We start from the raw sequence: 23907 nt of genomic DNA on the forward strand, positions 1-23907 counted from the left end.
ATTTAGTTCCTGAAAAAACTAACTAAAATTGAGGATCAATTTAGAGGTTAATCTTGAGTAGATGATGAAAATTAAAGACAGAAATATAAAAACTGTTTTTTATGCCTCATCCCTAATAACTCTAAGCTTTATCAGGAAGTACAAAATCTTTCAGAATAAAAAGAAGTTGGTTTAGTATTGGGAGTGATCATTGAAATTCATTACTACTTTCTACATACAAATAGATATTCTGTCTACCCAATTTTTTTTTTTTTTTTTTTTTTTTTTTTTTTTTGGTACTGGGGATTGAACTCGGGTCCTTGTGCTTGTGCAGCAGGTGGCGAGCCTACCCAATTTTTATAAGATATAAAAATAAATACAATCATTTTATGGCAAAAAGCTAACATTTTTAATATTTAATTAATTAATTTTGAGAATTTGAAGGGTTAATTAAAATAGGTGTACCGAGTTCAGAAATAAAGTGTTTTTACTATGGTTGCCACTCCACACACAAGAAAGACTGCAACCTGTAAGTTTGTAAAGTTTTCCTATATAACTGCTGTCTAGTAGAGTCCTGCTAATTTCTGAAATTAGATATTTTTATTGAAAAGTCTTACTCTTACATTAGAATCCTCTTTATTACATTCCAAGTAGAGAGGAATATGTTCATTGTAAATTAGGAGTGTGTATTTTCCAATAAAACATTATTTTCTTTTCCTAACTGAAAGAAGTACCTCCTATATCCAGTCTCCAGTTGATGGGCATTTGGGCTGTTTCCAAGTTTTAGCTATCACAAACTGTGCTGCTATGAACATGGGCGCACATATATCACTGTGGTATGATTTTTTTAATTCTTTGGGGAAGATCCTCAGCAGTGGAATAGCAGGGTCAAATGAGACTTCCAGTCCTAGTTCTTTGAGGTATCTCCATGCTGATTTCCACAGTGGTTGCACCAGTCTACACTCCCACCAGCAGTGCAGCAGGGTTCCTCTTTCCCCACAGCCCTGCCAGCATTTGTTATTGGTTGATTTCATGATAGCAGCCATTCTTTCTGGAGTGAGGTGGAATCTCAGCATTGTTTTCATTGACATCTCTCGAATGAGCAGTGATGTTCAACATTTTTTCATGTATTTATTTGCTACTTCTACTTCATTGTCTGAGAAGTGAGTGCTCAGTTCACATGTCCATTTTCGGATTGGGTCTTTAAATTTGGAAGGTCTGATCTTTTTAAGTTTTTTATAGATTCGAGATAGTAGACCTTTGTCTGAGGAAGAGCAGGTGAAGATTTTTCCCCACATTGTGGGTTGTCTTTTCACACTGCTGGTGGTTTCTCTTGCTGTGCAGAAGCCTTTTAATAAGAAGCAATCCCACTTGTTGATTGTTTGTGCTAGTTCACGGGCAACTGAGGTTTTTTTCATAAAATCTTTTCTTACACCGATGTCTTCAAGAGTTCTACCTAACCTCTGTTCCAACTGGTTCAGAGTTTCTATTTTAATATTTAGATCTTTAATCCATTTTGATTTTAGTTCAGTGCATGGCGAGAGATATAGGTCTAGTTTTAATCTTTGGCAAGTTGAAGCCCAATTTTTCCAGCACCATTTATTAAAGAGGCTATCTCTCCTCCAGTGAGGGTGTTTGGATCCTTTATTGAAGATGAGATGGCTGAGTGTGTCTGGCGTTGTTTCTGCATCTTCTAATCTGTTCCACTGGTCCTCAGGTCTGTTTCTTTGCCAGTACCATGCTGTTTTTATCACAGTAGCTTTGTAGTATAGTTGCAGGTTGGGGATTGTGATACCCCCTACCATGTCTCTGTTACCTAGAATTGCTTTTGATATTCTGGGTCTCTTCTTGTTCCAAATGATTTTTTGAAATGTTTTCTCAAGGTCCATGAAGTATGCTGCTGGGATGTGGGTTTTTTTTATAAAATGGAGTACTAGTAAACCATAAAAAATGAGAAATTAGAGACTTTTATAGCTAAGTGGATGCACATTGAGGTGATACTCTTAAGTGAAATAAATAGGACACACATGTATAAATACCGAATAGTTTCTCTGGTGTGAGAAACAGAAAGTGTAAATAAGGGCTAAAATGTATAATACGTAATGTGAAATAGGAAGAAAAGGGGCAAAGGGGAAGGAAGTGGGAGGGCTAGGGGAAAGGTTAGAAGGGAATGGGATTAATATGAGAAAATGGAAAAACAGGAACAAAACCTTTGTAAATAGGGAAGAATGGAGGAGTTGAAGGGAGGGCTGGGCAAGGGTGAAAAATAAGAACCAAGAGAGATTATGTAAAGGTGCAAATTTCCAACGATGAATGTCATTATATTGTATACCTAAAATGTACCAATGATTAGAATGAATAATCGATAATGCAAAATAGGAAGAAAAGGTCCAAAGGGGTAGGGGTAGTGGGAGGGGCAGGGGAAAGGAAAGAAGGGAAAGGAAAAATGATGAGAAATGGAAAAAATGGAAATAAATCTTTGTAAGTAGGGAAGGGTAGAGGGGGTATAGGGAGGGCTAGGAATGGGGAAAAAATAAGAACCAAGTTTCATTATGTAAAGGTACAATTCCCAATGAGAAATGTAATTGTGTTGTATACCTAAAATGCACCAATAAAAGAATTGAGCAACAAGAACAACAAAAAAGAAGTACCTCCTAAATAACTGTTAGATACAAATTGTCCATATGAAGAGATATGGGGAAAAGAGCCCTTATCTCTACATGAACTATTTCATTTCATTACTTAATTACAATAAACACATCAAAATTTTCAGTTTTTTCTTTTTAATACTCTAAATAATTTTCCCTACAGAATAAGCAGTAGAGGGTACTTACTCTGGGGGAAGCGAGGTGGGTTATCGTTAACATCGGTTAGTGTGATGTTCACTGTGGTGGTCCCCGATAAGCCCCCCATCTGGCCGCCCATGTCCTTGGCCTGGATGACCACTTGGTACTGCTCCTTATTTTCTCTGTTCATGTTTGGTAATGCAGTCCTGATGATTCCTTAAAAAAAAAAATGCAAATACTTTCATTATCCTTACTGCATTGTTAATCATAATTAGATAGTAATTAGTAATATTTTAAATAGATAAGATATTTTTTGCTACTAATGTTTGTATAAAAATTGCAAAAGTGGCTCTCTATATTTTGTTGTTTGTGTTGTTTTTCTACAGTGATCTAAACATATATGTAAAACAGCAAAACATACATTCCCATTAGCTAGCTCAATTATTGAATTTTGAATTTTTAAATACTTCCTGTGTTCTCATCAATCTTCTCTGAATATTAAGATTTTGCTCTTGTTTCCCCCGTCCTCTTTTGACTTCTAACAATTATAAAGATGATTACAGTAATAAACACTAATTCGTGATTCCTGACCTGTTTCTGGCTCCACAGAGAAATATGGCTGCCCTTGAAGGATGCTGTAAATGACTCTGGCGCTGTTCCCATAGGAAGGGTCATCGGCATCTGTAGCTGTGACTTGCACCACGGAAGTACCTGAAGTATCCAAACTCAGCTTAGTTCTGCACAGTGCCAGAAGGAGGAGCAAAAGCACTGGTTTTCATTGAAGACTTGAATGATCTTTGGCTATAATACGACCTCTTAAAGAAATATTTATATATAATTTGGATGAAAATCATATATAAATATGTGTAAATATATACACATACATATATATGTGTATATATATGGATACACACATATACATATAGTACTATTAAGGTAAAATCTGAGTTTGATTACATAATATGTATTTAGCTATCAGGAATATTTTTATGCATGAAATAAATAATGCTACAGTGTTTCAGAATATAATAAATATGGCAACCTTAAAAATGCTCAGGTTTGACATTTAAATGCATTTTACATGCTAAATTTCTTTCATGTAAAGGGCTTATCTAACCACAAAGGAGTACGTATGCTCTTCTCTCTCACTCTGCACTAATTAACTCTAAAAATAATTAACATATGCTCTAGAATACGATTCTATGAATAGATTGAATTCTATATTTAGAAACAATCCAAGATGATCCCAAGTTCCATGAACTACTAAAATTTATTTAACAAAGTTCATGATATTTATAAGCACTTTATAGTAAAGTGACAACCAAAAGTCCTTGGGATTCAGCAAAGTAAATCCCAAATAACAATCTCAGAATAAACTTTTTGATGAAACAGAGTCTGAAAATGCATTAAAACTGTTACAAGTAAACAAAAGGCACTAGAATTATTTCATAAGTTTAAACTAATTTATAGATATAGGGGTGGTGGATATTTTGCACTACAAGTACATATCTCTCTAAAAGAGTTTTCAGTATTTCTTGATGATTTTAAATTTTTTGCTATGCTCTTTTAATAAAAATTGAAATAGTCTTAAAGTTCTTTTCCTACCAATAGAACTTATATTTATTTACATTATAAAGGGAAATTCTATTTTTTAATAAAATAATTCTACTTGTTTATGCTTTCTGTTATATAAATTCCACATTTTAACTTTCTGATTCTTGACTAGTATGTCATTAATTGTGAATTTCAACTGGTTCATTTAAATATGAGATTTATGCCAGCAGAGTTTTGTACACAATAATTATAATGAAAGTTACCTCTTACTACATAGGAAAAATAATTCAATAACTTAATCAATTCACCATTTGAAATATGTCGATAATCTAGACGAATTCTTTTGGTGAATTTTGACTAATTACATGAATGAAACTTTATTGCATCAATGGTATTCTTAATGTATCATCAGCCTACATATCACTGGTTTCTACATTTTTGTATTCAACCATCCTGGTAGAAAAAACATTTTTAAAAATACACCTGTAGTGAAGATGTATAGAATATTTTTTTTGCTGTATTCTTTACTTTAAACAATAACAAATACTTACATTTTTGTTGTATTTGGTATTATAAGTAATCTAGAGATGACTTAAAACATATGGGAGGATGTGCTTATGTTATATGGAAATAAATATTTTCCTATTTTAATTAGGAAATTGAGTATCCAAGAACTTAGGTTTCCTTTGGTGGTGGGGGGGGTTCAAGAATCCTTGTCAAAAGCACAGGGTGGGGCTGGGGATTTAGCCCAGTGGTGTCATGCTTGCCTCACAAGCACAAGGTCCTGAGTTCAATCCCTGGTACCAAAAAACAAAAAAAGAAAACCAAAGGGCAAGTATATTTATAAAATAATTGTGTTCAGATTCTCATCCAAAGTTGTGTGATAAAATTTTATATTTTCACAGATTGCTACTGATGACCAACAGTATTTTCTTGATATCGAGTTCTACCTATATGTCCTATAAAGATTTAAAAATCTACAAGAAATGTAAAATACAATAAAAATATTAAATATGTGCTATTGATAGAGAACAAAGCAAATATTGTAAGTCATCCTACTTTAAGAATTTCTTAAAATTATTTTTAGACTTTGTGAACGCTTTCATAAATATAAATGAGCTTACCTACAACGGACATTTCAGGAACACTGGCTGTGTAAATTTCTTCTGGAAATGTTGGCTCATTGTCGTTGATATCATGGATTTTGATCACAAATTCAGACTCTGGTTCTACTGGCCTCAGAGTTCTTCTGTTAATAGCTTGTGCACGTAGAGTATAAAAGGCCTTTTCCTCCCTATCAATTCTTCTTGTGGCATGAATATCACCTGTTTTTTCATCAATAATAAAAAGAGTTCCAGCTCCATCTCCAGATAAAATATATTTGAGTGATCCATCTCCTTTATCTTGGTCTGAATGAAGCTAGGGGAAATAAAAGGAGTATATCGTGATAATGCCTGCAGGTATATAATGCTGAAAGAATTCAAAGAAAGTCCTTCATATCCCATCATTGAATAATGGGGTCAGTAATCTCTGTTCATGAAATGAAAGAGTTGCATAAGTTTGATCACACAGACACACTTTAAGCACTACAAATAACCTTGCGTATATCATTGTGATCTTCATTTTAAATAGGAAAAAGTAATAATAATAAACCAAACTCTCTAGTTTGCTTTACTTGGAGCTGTGGTTTGGATCTGAAATATTCCTCAGACTTTTAATGCATTCAGAGCTGAAAGTTATTGGGCCATGAGAGTGCTATTCTCAGGGAGGAAAGGTCACAAGATGAGTTCACAGGTGGATGAGCAGTTAGGGTGGAGCCTGGCTGGAGAAGGCTGCCTGGGAGTCTGACACAGAAGGTGTATTCTAGTCCCTGGCGCCCACCCTCTCACTCTGCTTCTCATCTGTCCTGGCTTGAAATGCTTCACACTTCTTTTCCCACCCCCCCATTCCATTTCTGCCTTATCCAACTGATCCTGCACAATTGGACTCTTTGAAACTACGAGTCAAGATAAACTTCTCCTCTTATCTTGTAGATGTCAGGTGTTTTGTTTCAGAGATGTGCACATGAGAAACACAGTTGGTGGGAAACCATTTTCATGGTAAATAGATCTAATAAAGACATCAGCTATCAGTCTTGTTGAAGTAAACATTATTGTCTAATCTCTTTCTGGGAATGGAAAATTTTTATTCTCATACTGTGCAGGAAGTATAACTTTACTTTTTTTTTATATTTATTACTGTGTTTTTCTTGTGGAATTAGGGACATTTTGGGATCTGTAAGTTAGGAAGAGCTGTATAAAGTATAGCTCCTACTTTAGGAAAACCATATACAGTTCATGATAAGACAATGACTGCCTCATGAATGTTTGTACGTTTCAGAGCAAGAGCACACATAAAGAGATGTCTACATAAAATGGGCATATATATAGATAGATACATAAGTACCTATATATATATGAAAGTTATAAATCTAATAGCGTTTAACAAGCACATGCAAAAATAATGAACTATAAAATAAAACATGTTCTAGTCTCCTACCTTGTCAAATCTATCTTTGTAAAATCCTGAAAGAAAAAGGCAAGTCTGCTTCTTGTTCCCTTGCCTGTGCACAAATACAAACACATTCAGTCCTTTGGAATGAATTCATCACATCAGAGAGCTTTCTGTGTATTCACGTGGACATCCCAGTCCAGTGCACGCGCCATTGCTGTGCAAATGCTAATCTAGGTGCCCAAGTGTCATGTGCAGATTTCATTTATATTTTTTTTTAACAGAGGTCCGCCCATAGGCCCAGCCCTCAGGCTCATGGATGCGTGTGCTAGTTTGCTCTGTGGGAGGCTGGTTTGGAGAACAAACCCTGATAGGATCTAGAAGTAAGCTCAGGTAGGTTTGAGGATTGAATTATGTATCCCAAATGCCTTGTGGATGTTTTGGAAATGGAAACTGGTTCCAGGTGGGTAAATCTCCTGCCTTCCAGGAGACTTTTATTCTGAAGAGAAGAGTGTGGGCACAGGGAGAACAAAGCCGGGCAGTAAAAAACATGGGGATTCTAAATTTTTCTTAAGCCGTACCACTCATCTAATAAACATTTAATATGCTAGGATCAGAATTATAATACTCATAATAAATTGTTATATTTACTTTTATCATGTATCTTGAGAAATATGTTTAAATCTTTAGATTCTCTTAAATTTCTCCATTAGTGTCATTGCTGTGTTACATATACAAAAGTAATTCCCTTTGTTTAATTGGTTTGTAGTAATTAGCAGTTCGCTGTTGAGCCTGGATAAAACTCCATTTTTCTGATTTTAGGATGAACAATTCATTATTTCAGGTATAATGGATGAAGAAAACCTTGAAAATTTATTTTTTTATTTTTTTTTATTTTTATTTTTTTTTGGTACCGGGGATCAAACTCGGATCCTTGCATTTGCGCAGCAGGCGGCGAAACCACTGAGCTAAATCCCCAGCTCAAAACCCTGAAAATTTATGAGAACTCGAGATAAAATAATAAAGAAGTCAGAGAATAATTTTTTACTATGATTTTAGCTATTTATTAAAAAGTAAAGAAGGGAAACTCCAGAAATATCTGCCTTTAACTAAAAAAATAAAATCTCTCAAAAATAACATACATCTATGTTGTCCAGGGAACCACTCTCAAAATGCTTTGTTCTAACTGAAAATCACAGAATTCCTGAAAACTTTCTAATTATAAGCATGTGTAACACAGTGGTAATTGTCCAAATCACAGTTCTACACATTGTATATTTCTTGTTCTGAGTATCAAAATAATTTAAGAAAACACTATTGGTATCATCAATCATTTGATCAGATAGCTGTGTTTTTAGTAGATAGTTCCGATGTTTATTGTCTCTTCATTCAATAGCTTCAATTGAAAGCTATTTTTTTATTCTCCTGAGAGCCAGGTACATCTAAAAGCAAATCAACAATTCCATTCTATTTCAATGGAAGATTCAAACAAGTTGTGTAAGAGAAATGCATGGGACAGGTCATAAGAATGATGGAGGATTGCTTAAGCACATAATACGTAAACTACCCAACAAAGAAAGAACAGAGGTTTGAACATGAAAATATCTTATATTTCATAACTATTACATCTCAGAACATTGCAAGCATAGGGAGCATAAATTTGGAAAAAAGAAGGAAAGAAAGTAACATGGAGAATATTAAGTCTTATACAGCTAGTCTGATCACAAAAAGATATAAAAAAGGTAAAAATGGTAAGATTTTAATTTTATATAGCTGAATTTCAGAATATAAATCACAGCAGGATTTTTACCTTCACTTATACTACAGAGAGTGAAAATTAAATCTTATAATTGGACCACATACTGTGGGAGTTTCTTTTGGATTAGAAAATTGAACATGGTAGTAGAAAATCAAAGAGATGAAGGTTACAAGTTAGACTGTGGTTTTAAGCATCAGAAAATGAAAGTATGTCAAAATTCTTTGACAGGAATATAATTAAGAGGAGCAAATGGAAACTATGAATTTATGAGGTTTTCTGTTTCAAAGTTGGATACATAATAAATCTTTCCTGAACCATTAGATCTCATATTAATAATGTACACTTTTAAAAGTCCTTTCTTCTCTTAGAGACAGAAAGAAGTAAATAGTAACACAAGAATGAATGATAAAATGATTATATTTGGGTCTTCACAGGAGCTTAAGTTGAATGAAAGATTATTTAAAAACCTATTTAAGAAACAGAGAAGTCAATAACTACAACAGGCATCTGCTATATAGAGTGAGTCAAAGAGACGAATTCGCGCATGTGCTTAGACTTGGGGAAATGTTTTCTCTCAAAGATGAAGCTAATGAGTTGTAGGAGCCCCATCCTAACAAGTCTACTGGTGCTCATGATTTTCTACAGTTACAGAAGCAGACCAGAAGAGTGATATAGGCTAGAAGTAATAAGAGAGGTGGAAGGGACATAAGGTAATCATAATTAAAAATTTTACTTTTAAGAAAACTGCAACTTCAGAGACCCAGATGAAGCTAGTCAAGGCAATCCATATCCATATTCTCTTGGTTAAATCTGTGTTCCTTTTCTGCCAGACTCAACACATCCAAAATTCTTCGGGGATACTGCAAATCCACATGATGGTTTAACTGAGAAAGTAAAGAGCAGGAGCCTGATTCTAAGATAAAGGAACAGGTTGAGAAAATCCACAGAATGCTTAAATGAACAAGAGGAGCCAAATCAAAACAAAACAAAACCAGCCCATACTGGAAAATGGGCTGGTATCTTTGAGGTGGGTCACATTAGCTTGTCCACCCTTCATGACAAGCATAACGGCTCCTTCTTCCAGGACTTCATTAATCTCATTTTTCTGAGTGTGCACTAAAGTCTCTGCTTAATGAATCCTTTCCTGTGCCTCTTAATTACACATCATGGAAATTCTTTCTCTTCTATGGGAGTCAGTGAAGCTGGAAACTTATTTTTTAAAAAGGGTGGGTTAATCTCAGCCTTTCAGCTTTGGAACCTCTCAGACCCATTCCAGTGAGAGGGTGAGGTTCTTTAATTACAGTCTGCTGCCTAGGCTTCCCTATTCTTTTCAAGCTTTCCTTTACTACTTCAATTTTCTCTTCCTCTCTATATCTGGTATTCTACCAGAGCTACCCTCATTTCCTGTATGTGTGATACAATTTTGTTTGCCATTCTAACTCATTTACTAAGATCAGAAAACAATGTTTAGAAATACAGCTTTCTTATTAATCTTTTTTAATTAAGTTTATTGGTGCATTTTAGGTATACATAATGATGACATTCATCATAGTGAATTTGTCCATGTACGTGATGTGTATTGATTTTTATTTTTTCCCATTCCCCTACCCTCCCTTTGACCCCTATTGTCCCCCTTATTTACAAAATCTTCATTTTATTACTTTCTTTTATTCAGATACTAGACATCAAGATATGAATTAACTAAACATTTAATTGAATAAAGTCACATTGATGTTATAAAGAAGTGGGATCAATGGATCATATGTCAAAAACCTGCTTTCAGAATATCTACTTTCAGAAAATAACTTGAACATAAATTTGTCTTGCATTATTTCATTATATGAGGCATTAAGTTTTCTTTAAACATAGAAAAATATTAGATTATTGTGGCTTTAGTTCCTTAGTAACACCTGCTTTCCGGTGTGAAACATTTGTGTCACAAATCTTTAAGAAGAATTTATGTTAATGCTGACCTTTTCTTTCCATGTGGAAAGCTTATTAAAAACTCACAACCTGCTGTGTTCCTTGTAAATTCACAAGCAGATAAAGGACACGGCAAGATACATGACAACTAATGAAAATAGAACAACTGGCACTGTACTGCACATTTAAAAGTCACTTTCCTATTGCTTAACTTTTTCTTCAACACAGATAAATTTAATAATAACTCATTGTTAAAATTGGTTATAAGGAGTAGTTTCAATATTTAAAACTAAGCAATCAGTTCACATTCAAGACATAGTTTAATCTCAAATTATTTAATGAATCCAGGATAATTTGAAATGTGGCATTTTTCTGATAGTTTTTTCATTAAGTTTATTGGTACATTTTAGGTAAACAGTACAGTTACATTCATCCTTGGGATCTTGTACCTTTACATAATCCATCTAGGTTCTTATTTTTTCACCCTTCTCCTGCCCTCCCTTTACCCCCTCCACCCTTCCCTATTTACAAAGATTTTGTTTCCATTTTTTTCCTTTTCTCATATATTTTCTTTTCCCTTCTTTCCTTTCCCCTACCACTCTCTCTTTCCTTTCCCCTTGGGTCTTTTTCTTATTTCAAATTATCTATTATACATTTTGATCCTTATTTACACTTTTAGTTTTTCATACCAGAGAAACCATTCGGTATTTACACGTGTGTTCTATTTATTTCACTTAAGAGTATGACCTCAATGTACATCCATTTAGCTATTATATATGGATGCACCTGTCTGGTAATTTTATAATGCTCCTGTAAAGAACTCATCTTAAGATATAGCATAAACATAAAAAGGATCTTGTGGTTACCTAGTTTAGGTTACCTAGATATATATATATATATATATATATATATATATATATATATATATATATATATGGAATCAGTGAGCCATCAATTATTTATCACAGAAAAGTTAAAATTAACTCAGGATAGGTACTCTGTTGAGAACCTTGTTTTCCTTATAGGGTACTATAATCATGTAACATAAAATGGGTAATTTCTAAATAACTGAAATTTATATCTCACATTTCTTCAGACTGTAAAGTCCAAGAATCACATTCCAGTGTCAGATCAAGGACTGGGACCTTCTATATGTGTCCTCAAATGGTAGAAGGGTCAGTGGTCTCACTTGGGCCTCTTTATACTTGCACTGATTCAATCACAAGGGACCCTTCACATACATCACCCGAAAAGGCTCAATTCCTAACACAATTGCTTGGAAGTTTGGAATTCAAAACATAAATTCTGGTGGGAAACAAATTTTAGACTATAGCAAATTTTTCTCTCTACATATCGTTTGTTTTTATTTTCTATTGACTCATTAAATAGGAAAATGCTACATAAAATAATCAACTTATTTATCTTCAGTGTACATGAATGTTAAGTAATTTGTTACCATATGGAAAACCAATAAAAGATTGTACCTTGTATCTTCACCTTTGGCTAGAAAAATATTGAAAAACAATTTTATAATTCTGTGTTTTGTTGTTGTTTTTGTTGCTTTTGTTGTGGTTGTTGTTTTTGTTATTGTTTTCTAGTACCAGGAATCAAACTCAGGCCCTTGTGCTTGACGGGCAGGAGTGGTACCACTGAGCTACATCCCAGGCCGGAAAAACAACTTTAAAAAGTGAAAAATTCATCAATAATGCCAGTAAAAGTCAGATTATTAGTTCTGAGGAATATATTTCTTATATTGTGAGATTTTTTTCTTATTCTGAATATTGATGCTATTTGGCTCCAGTCCGAAAACTGAGAAAATATAGTATAGGTAACCTGAATGATACTAGTCTAGTTCTCTGAGAGATGAATTTTGATGACTGAATCAAAACATGAACATGAACCATCTGAGATTAATAATTTATATTTATTTTTTCATGTTCATTGACCAAACAATGTCAGAAATATTTTAATGGATATTCCAAAATAGAGTGATAATTTTATGTTTCATTTTCTTTCAAACAGGCAAGATATTTCATGGTTATTTTAATAATTCACAATGTGGCAAACATATTATTCTACTCTGGTGGTGTCAACATTAGCATACTGCTGTAATTGCTCCACCAAATAATATTTTATCAAATCAAAAACCAAAACATTGGATTAAATAATCAAATTAGCTTTCAGTAAAATACTGATGAAGATTGCCTAGCATCTGAACACAGCTGAAAGTATATAAAAGCCAGAAAATACAATCTGTTCAGAAATAAATATGTAGTTACTCTTATTGTTTTGTCTGATAAACTAGGAGAAGGGTAGAAAATGTTGACTTGGCATATATGAAGTTTACAGTGTAAGAATGGAAGTATAATTCTCCAGGTGTAGTTGCTTCCTTCAGGGGCATTGTTTTAATATTAATAATACAGGAAATATGGATCATTTTTATGAATCTCATTGAAACAATTCCTCCTTCAAAAATAGAAATAGGAAATAAGAAAAAAATTTATCAGTGAAATTGGATCCAAAAACAATTGAGATAATTTAAAAATAAACCATATCATGTACAGGAACAAATTTCCTAAGATGAATGTTATCATTATGTATATTTAAAATGTACCAGTAAATGTTTTGTTTCAAAAAATACACCATATATATGATTTAGATGCATAAGTATTTCTCTGAACAATTCCTTTGCTTTTTGGGGGCCAGAGGAATATGAAGGATTTAAATGATAGATGGAAACTGATGTCTGCATACGTCTATACCTAGCCAATCAAAACAAAGACAGTGATTTGTTTCTCACATGTAATAGAATTCTCCAGGGGTCTTTGCTGAAAGGAAAAATCCCACTGAAGTCTACCTAAGAACTTTTCTTCCCATTTGGTCTTCTAAGTGTAAACCTAGCTAAAATTTGGCCTTGTACTTATGGGCCCACCCGTGGGTGAGATGAATCTGGGTTTTGCTGGAGAGTTACAAGCTCTTTGGAGCTGTTAAATATTAATCAAAACCCTTCACTAGATAAGGCAGACTCTTAACTGGAAGTGCTCTATCTAAAACTCTAGAAGGCATCTCCTTCTGCAAATGCTGCTGATGCATATCTTGAAGTATTTCTTTGTGGGTAGACAGTCCTGACTTTAGAATATTTAAGTTGCAAACTTTCATATACTTTGACCTTAGATTTTCACAGACATACTTTTACAGATAATCTGCTCCTAAAGCCAATATTTTAAAAATATGTTCAAGACATTTAAAAGACCTTACATGGCACGTAAAATATACTTTAGACATACTATTTCTAGTGTATTAGATTATTCTTTGGAAAGAGTTATTGAGGAATTATTTTAGAGAAAGTTGATACTTTCAGAATTGGTATATTCCTTCATATAGTTTCTGTATTTTGCAAAGTATTCTCTTGTGGCCTGAAAATAATACTAAACATTCAAACACCTTATATTACCAAACCTTGGAGAACTTTTCTTAGACAGTTTGGTTTTACAATATAGGAATATATAAATAGCTGCCTAAAATTTTGTTTATAAAGCATCAATAATTTAAAACCAAGAGACTCACTTCTGATTACTAAGGTAAAAAAAGACTAGAAAATAATTAGTAAAAGAAGTTCACTTCTATGAGTGGTAAAATCACTTCTGGTGATATGTCAATCATATCCCAAATAAATTGTGAACTGCTGAGGTGATCAATGAAGCCCATTTCTCGGTGTGTCACAGGAGCATAACCTGGAGTCCTAAATCTGGTCCCTTATCCATTCCTTGATGGCATTGTTTCCCCTCTCTGCTTCCCTGCAAGGTCTGATGGGCCGCTGGTAGCAGACCTTGGTGTCATCCACATGATACTGGTTTTACAGGGATGCTGATGGCAAGAGCTGTGGGGGTCGGGGAGGATTCCAGTGAGATTCAAAAGTAAGTCTGGATTCCTAGCAAGGGCACTCTGAGAGGGTGGGGTATAAAACTGTGGGAATGAAGCCAAATGCACAGTAGAGGTTCCAGAAAATCAGAGACACCTGGAACTTGGAATGTCTGCTGAGGAAAGCTGCAAGCAGTGAGCAGCGTCAGCTCAAGAGAGAACCAGCAAGGCCATAGGGATAGGACTACCCAAGGTCTCTGGAACTCACATTTCTCCACCATGGGCCACTGTGGGTGGTATTTCAGGACTTTAAATGTTTAGGGACTTTGCTACATGGTATATTGAAAGCACTTGGGTTCCTAAGGTCTGCAGAGATGCTTTCATCTTGAAAGCTAAAGGATGGCCAAGGACGCTCAAGAAGAACCAGCAGCTGCCTGCTCTTTCCAGGAATACAAAGAAGATGGTAAAATAAAGGTGGTTTGGAAGTTTTCATTCATAGTTTTTGAAGCACTGGCTGAAACAAAAACCTCAGAAAGGGGCTATAAATGCAATAGTAGAAAAAGGTACATATGCATGTGTATGTGTTTTTGTGTGTGTATGAAGCACCAAAATCATGTTACGTACAATATGAGGGAGTAAACAGATAATCACAGCCAAATATCATAGAAAATTCAATATAAAAGTTATTATTTTAGTACAGCTTTCTATGTTTTCCACAATCAAAATTTAAGAAACCAAGAGAGATAGTCTCTTCAGAAAAGGAGATTCTTCTTTTGGCTGATAGATATCCACAACTTCATCAAATGAGAGTACTTGTTAGACAGTGTCATGCCTCTGTAGCTTCTCTCCATGATTTATCCACATTGTAAATTCTGATTTGTTTACAAAGACTTTAATTATACCTCATTTACTACATAAAGCAATCATTGAAACTTCATTTTAATATTTAATTGATCTCTTTCTTTGCCTATAATTTTCATATATATATGTATATCAGACAATCTATATATACATAAATTTTTATAACACATTTAACAGTTTTGAACTATTATTTCCATCTTTCTGGAACAACAAGTATATTTATTTTGAAGATAACCACCTAGATTTTATTCTTTTGGATCTGTAATATTCACAGTATAAAGTACATTATTATTTATACTAGAAGGAAATTGATATCAGGGTCAAATTCCACATATATTTTAAAAGGCATGCTGAGCACAATTTTGTCCTTTTTTTTTTGGTACTAGGGATTGAACTCGAGTCCTTGTGCTTGTGCAGCAGGTGGCGAAACTGCTGAGCTAAATCCCTGGCCCTTTTTATGCTATTTTTTTAAAAGCCAGAATATTTTTAATGACATGAAAGTTTGTTAAAATTACATAATGAAAAGTGAGAACCAGTGATTACTTTACATTAAAATTATATGTGTGCATTATGAAAATTTTATTCTTCATATAGAAAAATACTGAAGTTGTGAGTCATATAGGAGCTCCAGTTAACTATAAATTTGAATTAGTAAGAGTATGATTCATACAGGGAAGAAATAGAAGTTCAGATATAAAATTTTCTCTGAAATTATATGTTAGGTCATTCTAAATATCTGTAATTTACCTTAGAAGGAGCACTAGTTAGGTCAGTAAAATTCACCAACATTTCCAAGGAAAGCATGTAGAACAACCAGATAGGTTATCAAAAACTTTTATTTTTGTGATCAAATCTAAGCCTGAAAAACAAGAACTGAAACCCTAGAAAAGAGAACTGTGCAAAAGTAACTGACTGGAAGCTGCTTTTTCCCAGGAGAAATGAGTCAATTCTGGGCATATGCTTAAAGGTGAGGATCTGTGAACTGAAGAGCAGGGTTCTTCTGGGGGCAATAAAAACCCAGAGTTCATGTTGTATCAGAGTAAAAATACTTGTGACCTGAAAGACTTCAACCACATTATCTATCAGTCCTCTTCAGAAGATGTGAGACATATGTTGAGTTATGAGTCTGTAGGGAGGCTAAAGCCTGTGCTGAAATCTTCTCCAACCAAAATACAGTTGTCCACTTTGTTAGAGACATGGTTTTTAAGAGATATAGTTCTTAGGTCGAAAACAAAAGAAAAAGAAATGAATAGAAGAAAATTGAAAGCCCTCCAAGGAATGTCAAACTGAACCTGAAGATTTACTGGTCTTTTATACCTTTTCACTTACAGCCTTTCAACAATTCTCTGTGCTTCTAGAGTCTAACAATACAGACTTTATCCTTTAACAGATGTCCAGTCCTGGCGAGGTGAGAAGGCAGGAAAAACATTACTCCTCATGCAAAGGTGAAGTGGCAAAACACAGCCCATCTCCTCCTGGAGACTTTCTCAATTGTTGAAGCAGCATGAAGAGGATGAGAGAGATGAAGGAACTGGATCACACAACTGTGGGGCCAGCAAATTTGAGATCCATAGGGAAGGATGGTAATCGTAACATTCTAGGAAGAGGCGGTGTTGCAATTCTGACTCAGAAATCCACAGGATAGAGTGGCAATTTGGAAACATGGGAAGGGTTGACTGAATGAAACCCAACTACATTATAGTGGTTGAATTTTTATGGTAACTTATTGTAAATGTTAATCCCAACTAAAATGTCTTTACAGCAATATTAATACCAGTGTTTGACTCAGCAGGCACCATATCTGACCAAGCTGGTGCATAAAATTAACGATCACAGCTCCTAAACAAATAACCTAATAAGCAGAAGGAAGGCCTCTCAGCAATATCACTAGTTTTAAATAGAATGGATCATTTCTCTCTTTCACACAAATCAAGTCTCCTCATTTCTGCAGGCCACATGATTATAAAGCTAACTGTACAAACTAAAAAGTTAGGAGTCATAATACCTCCTCCTATCCTTTCTTCCTTCACTCTACCCACTTAGTCTATAAGTCAATTATTTCTAATTTCAGATACGCCTGTAAATCCTTCTCATAGACTTCTCCTATTCCAACAAAGTCATCATAATATTCACCTAAGATTTTAGCAGGTTACTTTGGTTTTGCTTCTATCCTTGTAAGGTCACTTTATCCACCAGCCAGAGGATCATTTTTAAAGGCAAACCAGTGTTTGCCACTACTCTGTCAAAACCCACCAATGGCTTCCCATGCTATGTAGAACACCATCTAAACTTTCTAGCCTAATTTGCAACACCTATAATGAAGTAATTTTTACCTATCACTTTTACTTCTTATGATGCCATTCCTCTTTTAAATAGCTAAAATTATAATGGCCTTTTGTTTGCTGAACATTCATTTGCTATTACTGTTAAGGAGACTCACTCTTTCACTTCATTTTCCTCTGTTCCTCCTGCTCTGTTTGTCATATTCTCCTAAATTTTTGAGAGATTCTTTTTTCTGATTTAACAATTTGTAGATGTTTCATTATGAATGAATAACTTCTTCAAGTTTGGAATTTTTCTTTTAACAAACTAATCCTTTCTTTTTTGGCAAGAGATGTTAATTTTAATACAGACAAATTTATCAATTATTCATATTATGGTCTTCTTTACATCTCATTAAAGAAATATTTTCCTAAATCAATGTATGTATAGTGTCACACAGTTGTCTTCGTCTTAATATTTTAAAAGCTTTTCCTTTGGATAATTAGTTCACTTTTCCATCTGAATATGTGTGTATGCTTGCATGTGTATTATGACACATACCATGAAATACCTGTTTATTTTCTGATCAGGGTTCACAATATGTAGTCATGAGTCATTAATTTTTCATTGAAATTATGTCATCTTAGTATTTTCCTTCTAGCCACAGGTCTGTTTAGAGCCTTTTATTTTGCTCTTTTCCTCTCAGAATGCTGCTGTGGTCTGAATAAGTTCCTTGAAAAGCATGTGAGGGGGCTGTAATGACCAGAGCACCAGTACTCGAAGTGCCAGTGGTGCTCAGATAAGGAGAGCACTGCCCTCAGGAGTGGATTAATGCCATTCACAGGGAAGTGGACTTATTACCGTGGGAAGAATTTTTGATAAAAACACAACTTCTGACCTCTCTTCTTGTCTTTCCCTCTCATCTTCCTTGATGGTATAATATAGTAAAATGGCTCTTGTCAGATCCTAGCACTGTGACCTTGGACTTCCCAGCATTCTGAAATGTAAGGAATATTTTTTCGTCATGAATACCTAATCTTGGGCCAGGGATTTAGCTCAAGTGGTTTCGCCGCCTGCTGCGCAAGCTCAAGGACCCGAGTTCGATCCCTGGTACCAAAAAAAAAAAAAAAAAAAAAAAAAAAAAAGAAAAAGAAATAAATAGCCAGTCTTTGATATCATGTTATACCAGCACAAAAGCAAACTAAGATGTTCAAATCTGTTCCAATGTGTTTTATAAAATGTCTTAAGATTTTTAGTCTTTAAATATGAATTTTGAGATGAGCATGTTATCTTCAGTAGAAAATTTTAATTATTTAATATATAAGAACAAAAGAAAATCTTGGTAAAAAAATTTGAGATTGCAATACATTTACAATTAAAATTTGGAAGAATGTCATTTCAAATATGTAAATATTTTTATACTTAAAATCCTATCTCTCTATATAAACATCAATCTATTAGAATGCCTCAGTGTCTTTCAATATAATTCTAGTTTTATTTTGATATCTTACCTGGTTTTTATGATCTAGATTTGTTTGATTCTTTGTTTGGCTTTTAGATACTTTGTACTATTTAGAGTGGGATCCTTTATAATTTTCTAGTCAAAGTTATTTATAATATCCAAAAATTTTACTCATTCTAGTAATTCAAAGAAAATTTGATTATTTATGTATATCAACATCAATAAAATCAAGACAAGTGTACCATGAGACACCATTTCACAATTTTCTTGTCAGTTTGTCTTATAATCTCAGAAAATTATTTCGTTTTATTTTATATTTTTGCAGTACTGGGATTGGACCCAAGTCCTTGGCACTTAGCTATATCTCCAGCCCTTTTACATTTTTCAGTTTAAGACAGGTCTCATTAAGTCACTAAGTTGCCCAGGAAGAGCTCAAACTTTTGATTTTCTGCCTCAGACTCCCAGAATGCAGAGAATCCAGGGATATGTCACCACGCTCCTCTCTTAGCACATCTCTAGTAAGTCTTTTGTTTAGTATGTCTCTAATCATTCTTCACTCTGTTAGTGTGTTATTAATGTCCCTTGTCGCATACATTAATATCAATCTTTGTTGATTAATATAATTAGGATTGAGGGAAATATATTCTATCCCACCATATCAGCAATTAATTTTCCTTTTCAACTCAACATCTTTGCTATCAAATCACCTTTCTTCACAGCTACTGATGATCTACATTCCTAGTTTTCCGTATACCTTTTTATTTTAGTTCAACTACACAAAGCTTCCACAGCTGCCTTCCAGAGCACATGTCTTCTCAAGCTGTGAGGCTAAAAGTGTTACATCTTTCTTTTATTACTTTCTTTCTTTAAAAACTTACTATAAGCACTATTTGTTTAACTGTCTAGTTTAGTTCCTGCAACTAGGTCGATAAAAGAATTGGTGGCTAAATGAGAAATTGTATATAGAATGTACAGTAAAATATTCAGAACAAAGAAGGGGGTCAAAGGGAGTTCCAACTTGATGACTTTGCTTTTATTTGCATAACTCTTACATGCAGGGCTGCAATACTTGACAGAACATAATACCACAGTATTGCACTGTACAGAGCAATCAGCAAAAGTTTCAGGACTGTACCAGAGAAGATGCCACTGTAAGGCCGCACTGCACTCACTTTCCTGCACTGTAAGTCGAAATGCAGGCTGTAAGTCCAAACAGAGCACCTGGGTCAGAAATCTGAACAGCTGTTAAACAGGTAGGTTTTTAAATGAAGACCATCTGTATATGTGATGCATAATACTAATACTCACCTTTGGAAATTGGGACATATACACATCTTAGTCATTTTTACTTCCCCTTTCTGTAACTGACCTCCCATTTACCCCCTTTCATCTTTCTGAAAACAAATCTCCCTGGGCCTCCTAACATGTTTGAAAGGGGATACTTTGCAATTTGACCTGTGTTTGTAGCTGTCATCTGGAGATATTCTTCACCAGCATCTTGTGCATCTCCAATCTTCAGTAAATTGTACTCTTTGTTGTTGCTGTTGTCTGTGTGTTTACTCTTTGACTTTGATGTGGTACCCAAATATTGGATGTATGTACACTCACTCACTGGGTTAGGCAGTCAAGGTTGAATTTTATTTTGATTGAGAATATTGAAAGCACTACTTTATTTTTTTCTTCATCTTCATATTGCTTTTAAGAAAGCTGTAACCATTCTGATTTCTATTCATTGTATAAGACTCATGAATCTGTTTCTTTCAGGAAGTCTGTAGAATTTTTTGTTTGTCCAGATTTCTGAAAATTTATATTATTGTTTGTTGGTGTGTGTATATTTTTACTAGAATTACAATATGCTTACTAAGCCTTTTGAATCTGCAATCTTACAGTATCCTTTTCTGAACATTCTAATAAAATTGTCATTGATGTGTTGTCTCCATTTGCATATTTATTCCTTTTGGAACTTCTATTTATTCTGATATCAATACTCTGGTATGTTCCTGGTAATCTCATTGGATCTTTTCTTCTACAAGCAAAGATAGATTTTTCTATTTCTTTGTTTTCTTCTTTACTTCCTTCTTTTCCTAAAGTTATTCTTCAAACAATTAAATAAGGATTTTTTTTCATTATTAATACTTTAATTTTCAAAGACAATTTTTCCATTTTGTGAACTTATGCTTTTAAAATTTTTTATTAGTACATGTTTGTAGAACATAATGATTATGTTTCTTATGGGGAGTTGTTACATAACACATTTTAATTCTTTCTTCTTCCCTTTTTCCTTCCATTCATCTCTGTTCCTTCCAACTCCTGTTCCCGTTTGCAAAAGCTGTGTTTCCATTTTTTACTTCAATTTTACTTTTTTGTCCCTATTCCTTTCCTTCCCTCCCTCTTCCATCTATCTCTCATTCCCCTTCGTCTGTGAAAAAGGTCTATTATTTTTAAAATTACATACATATAGCACATAATAATTTCCATAAGTGACTGCAACAGCATCTTCATCCTATATCCTCTTTCAATAATTTACCACTCCTTAACCAAGAGGGAGGATTTAGTACTCTTTCTGTTAAATCCATACCAAGTGGCAGTGAAGCCCAGTTCCACTTCCTTTGAATCCTTTGAAAGGCACAGTATTAGCTGAGGTCATCTGCATGACCTGAGGAAACTTCTGCCTTGTGAGCTACAGTACTGTGCTAGGTCACAAAGTAAGCAGCTGAATTGGTCTGATGTCACCTAGCTGTGAGGAACACCAAGCAGGATGTGGGCAGACCACATGAAAGTGAGAAACATCACAGGAGAGAGTGAGAGCAGGAGAGAGGGAAGGGAAGGGAAGGAGGGCCTGCTGCAGCAGGGCTGAGAGAGTCTGAGATTGTTCAGGGAGCACAAGGGTAGCCGAGCTCCTCCTCTAGTGTTTGACTGGAATTTCATGAGCAATTCGTAGCTAAAGATATCCAGCAAGTCTTTCACAATAACTTTTACCCTAGCAGTCACAATAGGAAGTAAAATTATTGGTGGAGAAAATCTTAAGATTTATTTCTGTTACACATCAATGGCTAAACAGAAGAATGATTTATTAATTCATGAACATTAATATGCACCAATTAATGTTGCATATCCTGCCTACCTGTGCAATCGACATGAGTTTTTCTTTTTTCTGTATGTTCTCTAATATGTTTCAATTTTTTTTGTTTTCTGTGATGTTAAGTATTGACTTTCTTTGAAAATTTTAGTATAATATGAGTAGATATGCTAAATTTCAAATTTTTATCTCAGAAAACTTTAGGAATTGTGCCACTTTCTTCAAATATCTAATTTCCCTGTTGAAACATATTATTAAATATGATTTTAATTTAATGATAGTTTTTACAAAGGCCATTCTGGGTACAGTTAAGTGTGGAGATTTTGTCCCTGTTTTTTTGATTTGGTTTGTGTGGATTTTGATTTTTTGAGACAGTGTCTCCATATTTAGCTCAGGCTGGCCTTGAACTCACTGTGTATAGTCCAGGCTGGCCTCAAACTCATGGTAATCCTCTTGTCTCAGCCTCTGAGTATTTCTGTGGTTTTAAAAATCTCCTGATAACTGTTATGGATTGAGTCTAAATGTCCCTCCAAAGCCTCATGTGGTCATAGGTGGGTGAATCTAGTGTGTGGTGCTGGGATTAAGGGTGTGTGATTACTGAATGACTACATGTGAGTGATTAATTTGACACCACCTTAATCCCAGTAGTTTGAATAAAATAAAAGGAGCAGAACGACACTGTTAAGGTCTCTTGCTGCTTCTGTTGCCTGCTGGGTACCATGAACTCTTTCTCCTCTGCAAAGCCCCTCCCATCTCTCGTTGCTTCTACTGCTTCCCCTACCATGAACCGTTGCCCCTCTGCCATTCCACTTTGCAGCCAGCTGATACTGAACTGAAACCTCTTGGAACTGTGACACAAATACAACTTTTCCCCTTCAGTTTTGGATGTTAGGTATTTTGTCTCAGGAACAAGTGAAAAGTAATTAAGATAATAACTATTCTGGAAATTAAATTTTTGTATTTTATATAGAAAATTTTATTAAGTTCTTTCAGTCTGATTATTGTGTTTTTTTCCCTTTGCATTAAAAAAATGCTGAACTAATCTTTCATTATCTTTAGATTTTCTAATCTTGGTTCTTCTCTCTTTCCTACCTCCTTATCCCCCATTCCTTCTCTGTCTCTGTTCCTATGTTTTCTAGCAGAGAACTGTTATGGTTTATATCTAAACATTCCCCAAAGCCTCATGCAGTCATAGGAGAGGCTTTTCAGACGTGTCTGTTTCTAGGATGTGGGAAGCTGGGATCAAGGATGTGTTGCTGGGATTGATTCAAGGTGTGATGCTAGGATTAAAGAATTGAGTGCTACCTGCCCTGAGGGTGGTAACCTGGATAAAATACAAGAGACAAAGAGAGGGCTGCTGTTGTTACTGCTTGTCACTTGCTATTTCTTTGCTGCCTCCCTGCTTTGCTGCCTTATGCCTGCCAACAACTGTTTCTCCTCCTCGATTTCTCTCTTCTGTGCCACCTTGTCTTGGAGCCAGCCAAATATGAACTGAAACCTCCACACACTGAGCTAAATAAACCTTTACTCTCCTAACTTTGGGTGCTTTTTTCTCAGCAATGAGAAAAGTAACTAAGACAAGGATTATTCAGGCTATTTTAGACCCCCTTTTAAATGTTGTCTTGCTTTTTCCCAGGCCCCCTTTCAAAGTTTTCTTTTGTTTATTACTCAAAGTTGAAATGCTGTTTGGTTCAAATTATTTTATGATAATGTTTTATATTTTTCTGCTTTCTTTGAATACATGATTTGGTTATTTTAAGTTCACTCTTCTCTGATTTATTCCTTGGCACACAGAGAGCAGTGCTCAGTTTATTAAAGTAGCAGCTGCTGTTCTCCTTCCTCCATTTTCTTGTTCCTCTTCTCCCTCTTCCTTCTCCTCCTCTTGCTTCTT

At 34.6% G+C, this 23907-nt stretch overlaps 1 protein-coding gene across 4 annotated transcripts in view; it reads right to left on the reverse strand.

The window, feature by feature from the left end:
* Cdh10 (cadherin 10) overlaps window positions 1-23907 on the reverse strand; it is a 202128-nt gene that overhangs the window by 75660 nt on the left and 102561 nt on the right. For all 4 annotated transcript variants that reach the window (XM_004870573.4, XM_087189267.1, XM_004870572.4 and 1 more), the window contains exons 3-5: window positions 5444-5738; window positions 3357-3476; window positions 2814-2981 (exon numbers count right to left, since the gene is read on the reverse strand). In XM_004870573.4, coding sequence (XP_004870630.1) covers window positions 2814-2981; window positions 3357-3476; window positions 5444-5738 — 583 coding nt within the window. The remainder of the gene's footprint in view (window positions 1-2813; window positions 2982-3356; window positions 3477-5443; window positions 5739-23907) is intronic.

The sequence above is a fragment of the Heterocephalus glaber genome, unplaced genomic scaffold (assembly GCF_053883595.1).
Source record: "Heterocephalus glaber isolate CG9 unplaced genomic scaffold, H.glaber_assembly_v1.0 deba00001538, whole genome shotgun sequence".
Taxonomy (NCBI): domain Eukaryota; kingdom Metazoa; phylum Chordata; class Mammalia; order Rodentia; family Bathyergidae; genus Heterocephalus; species Heterocephalus glaber.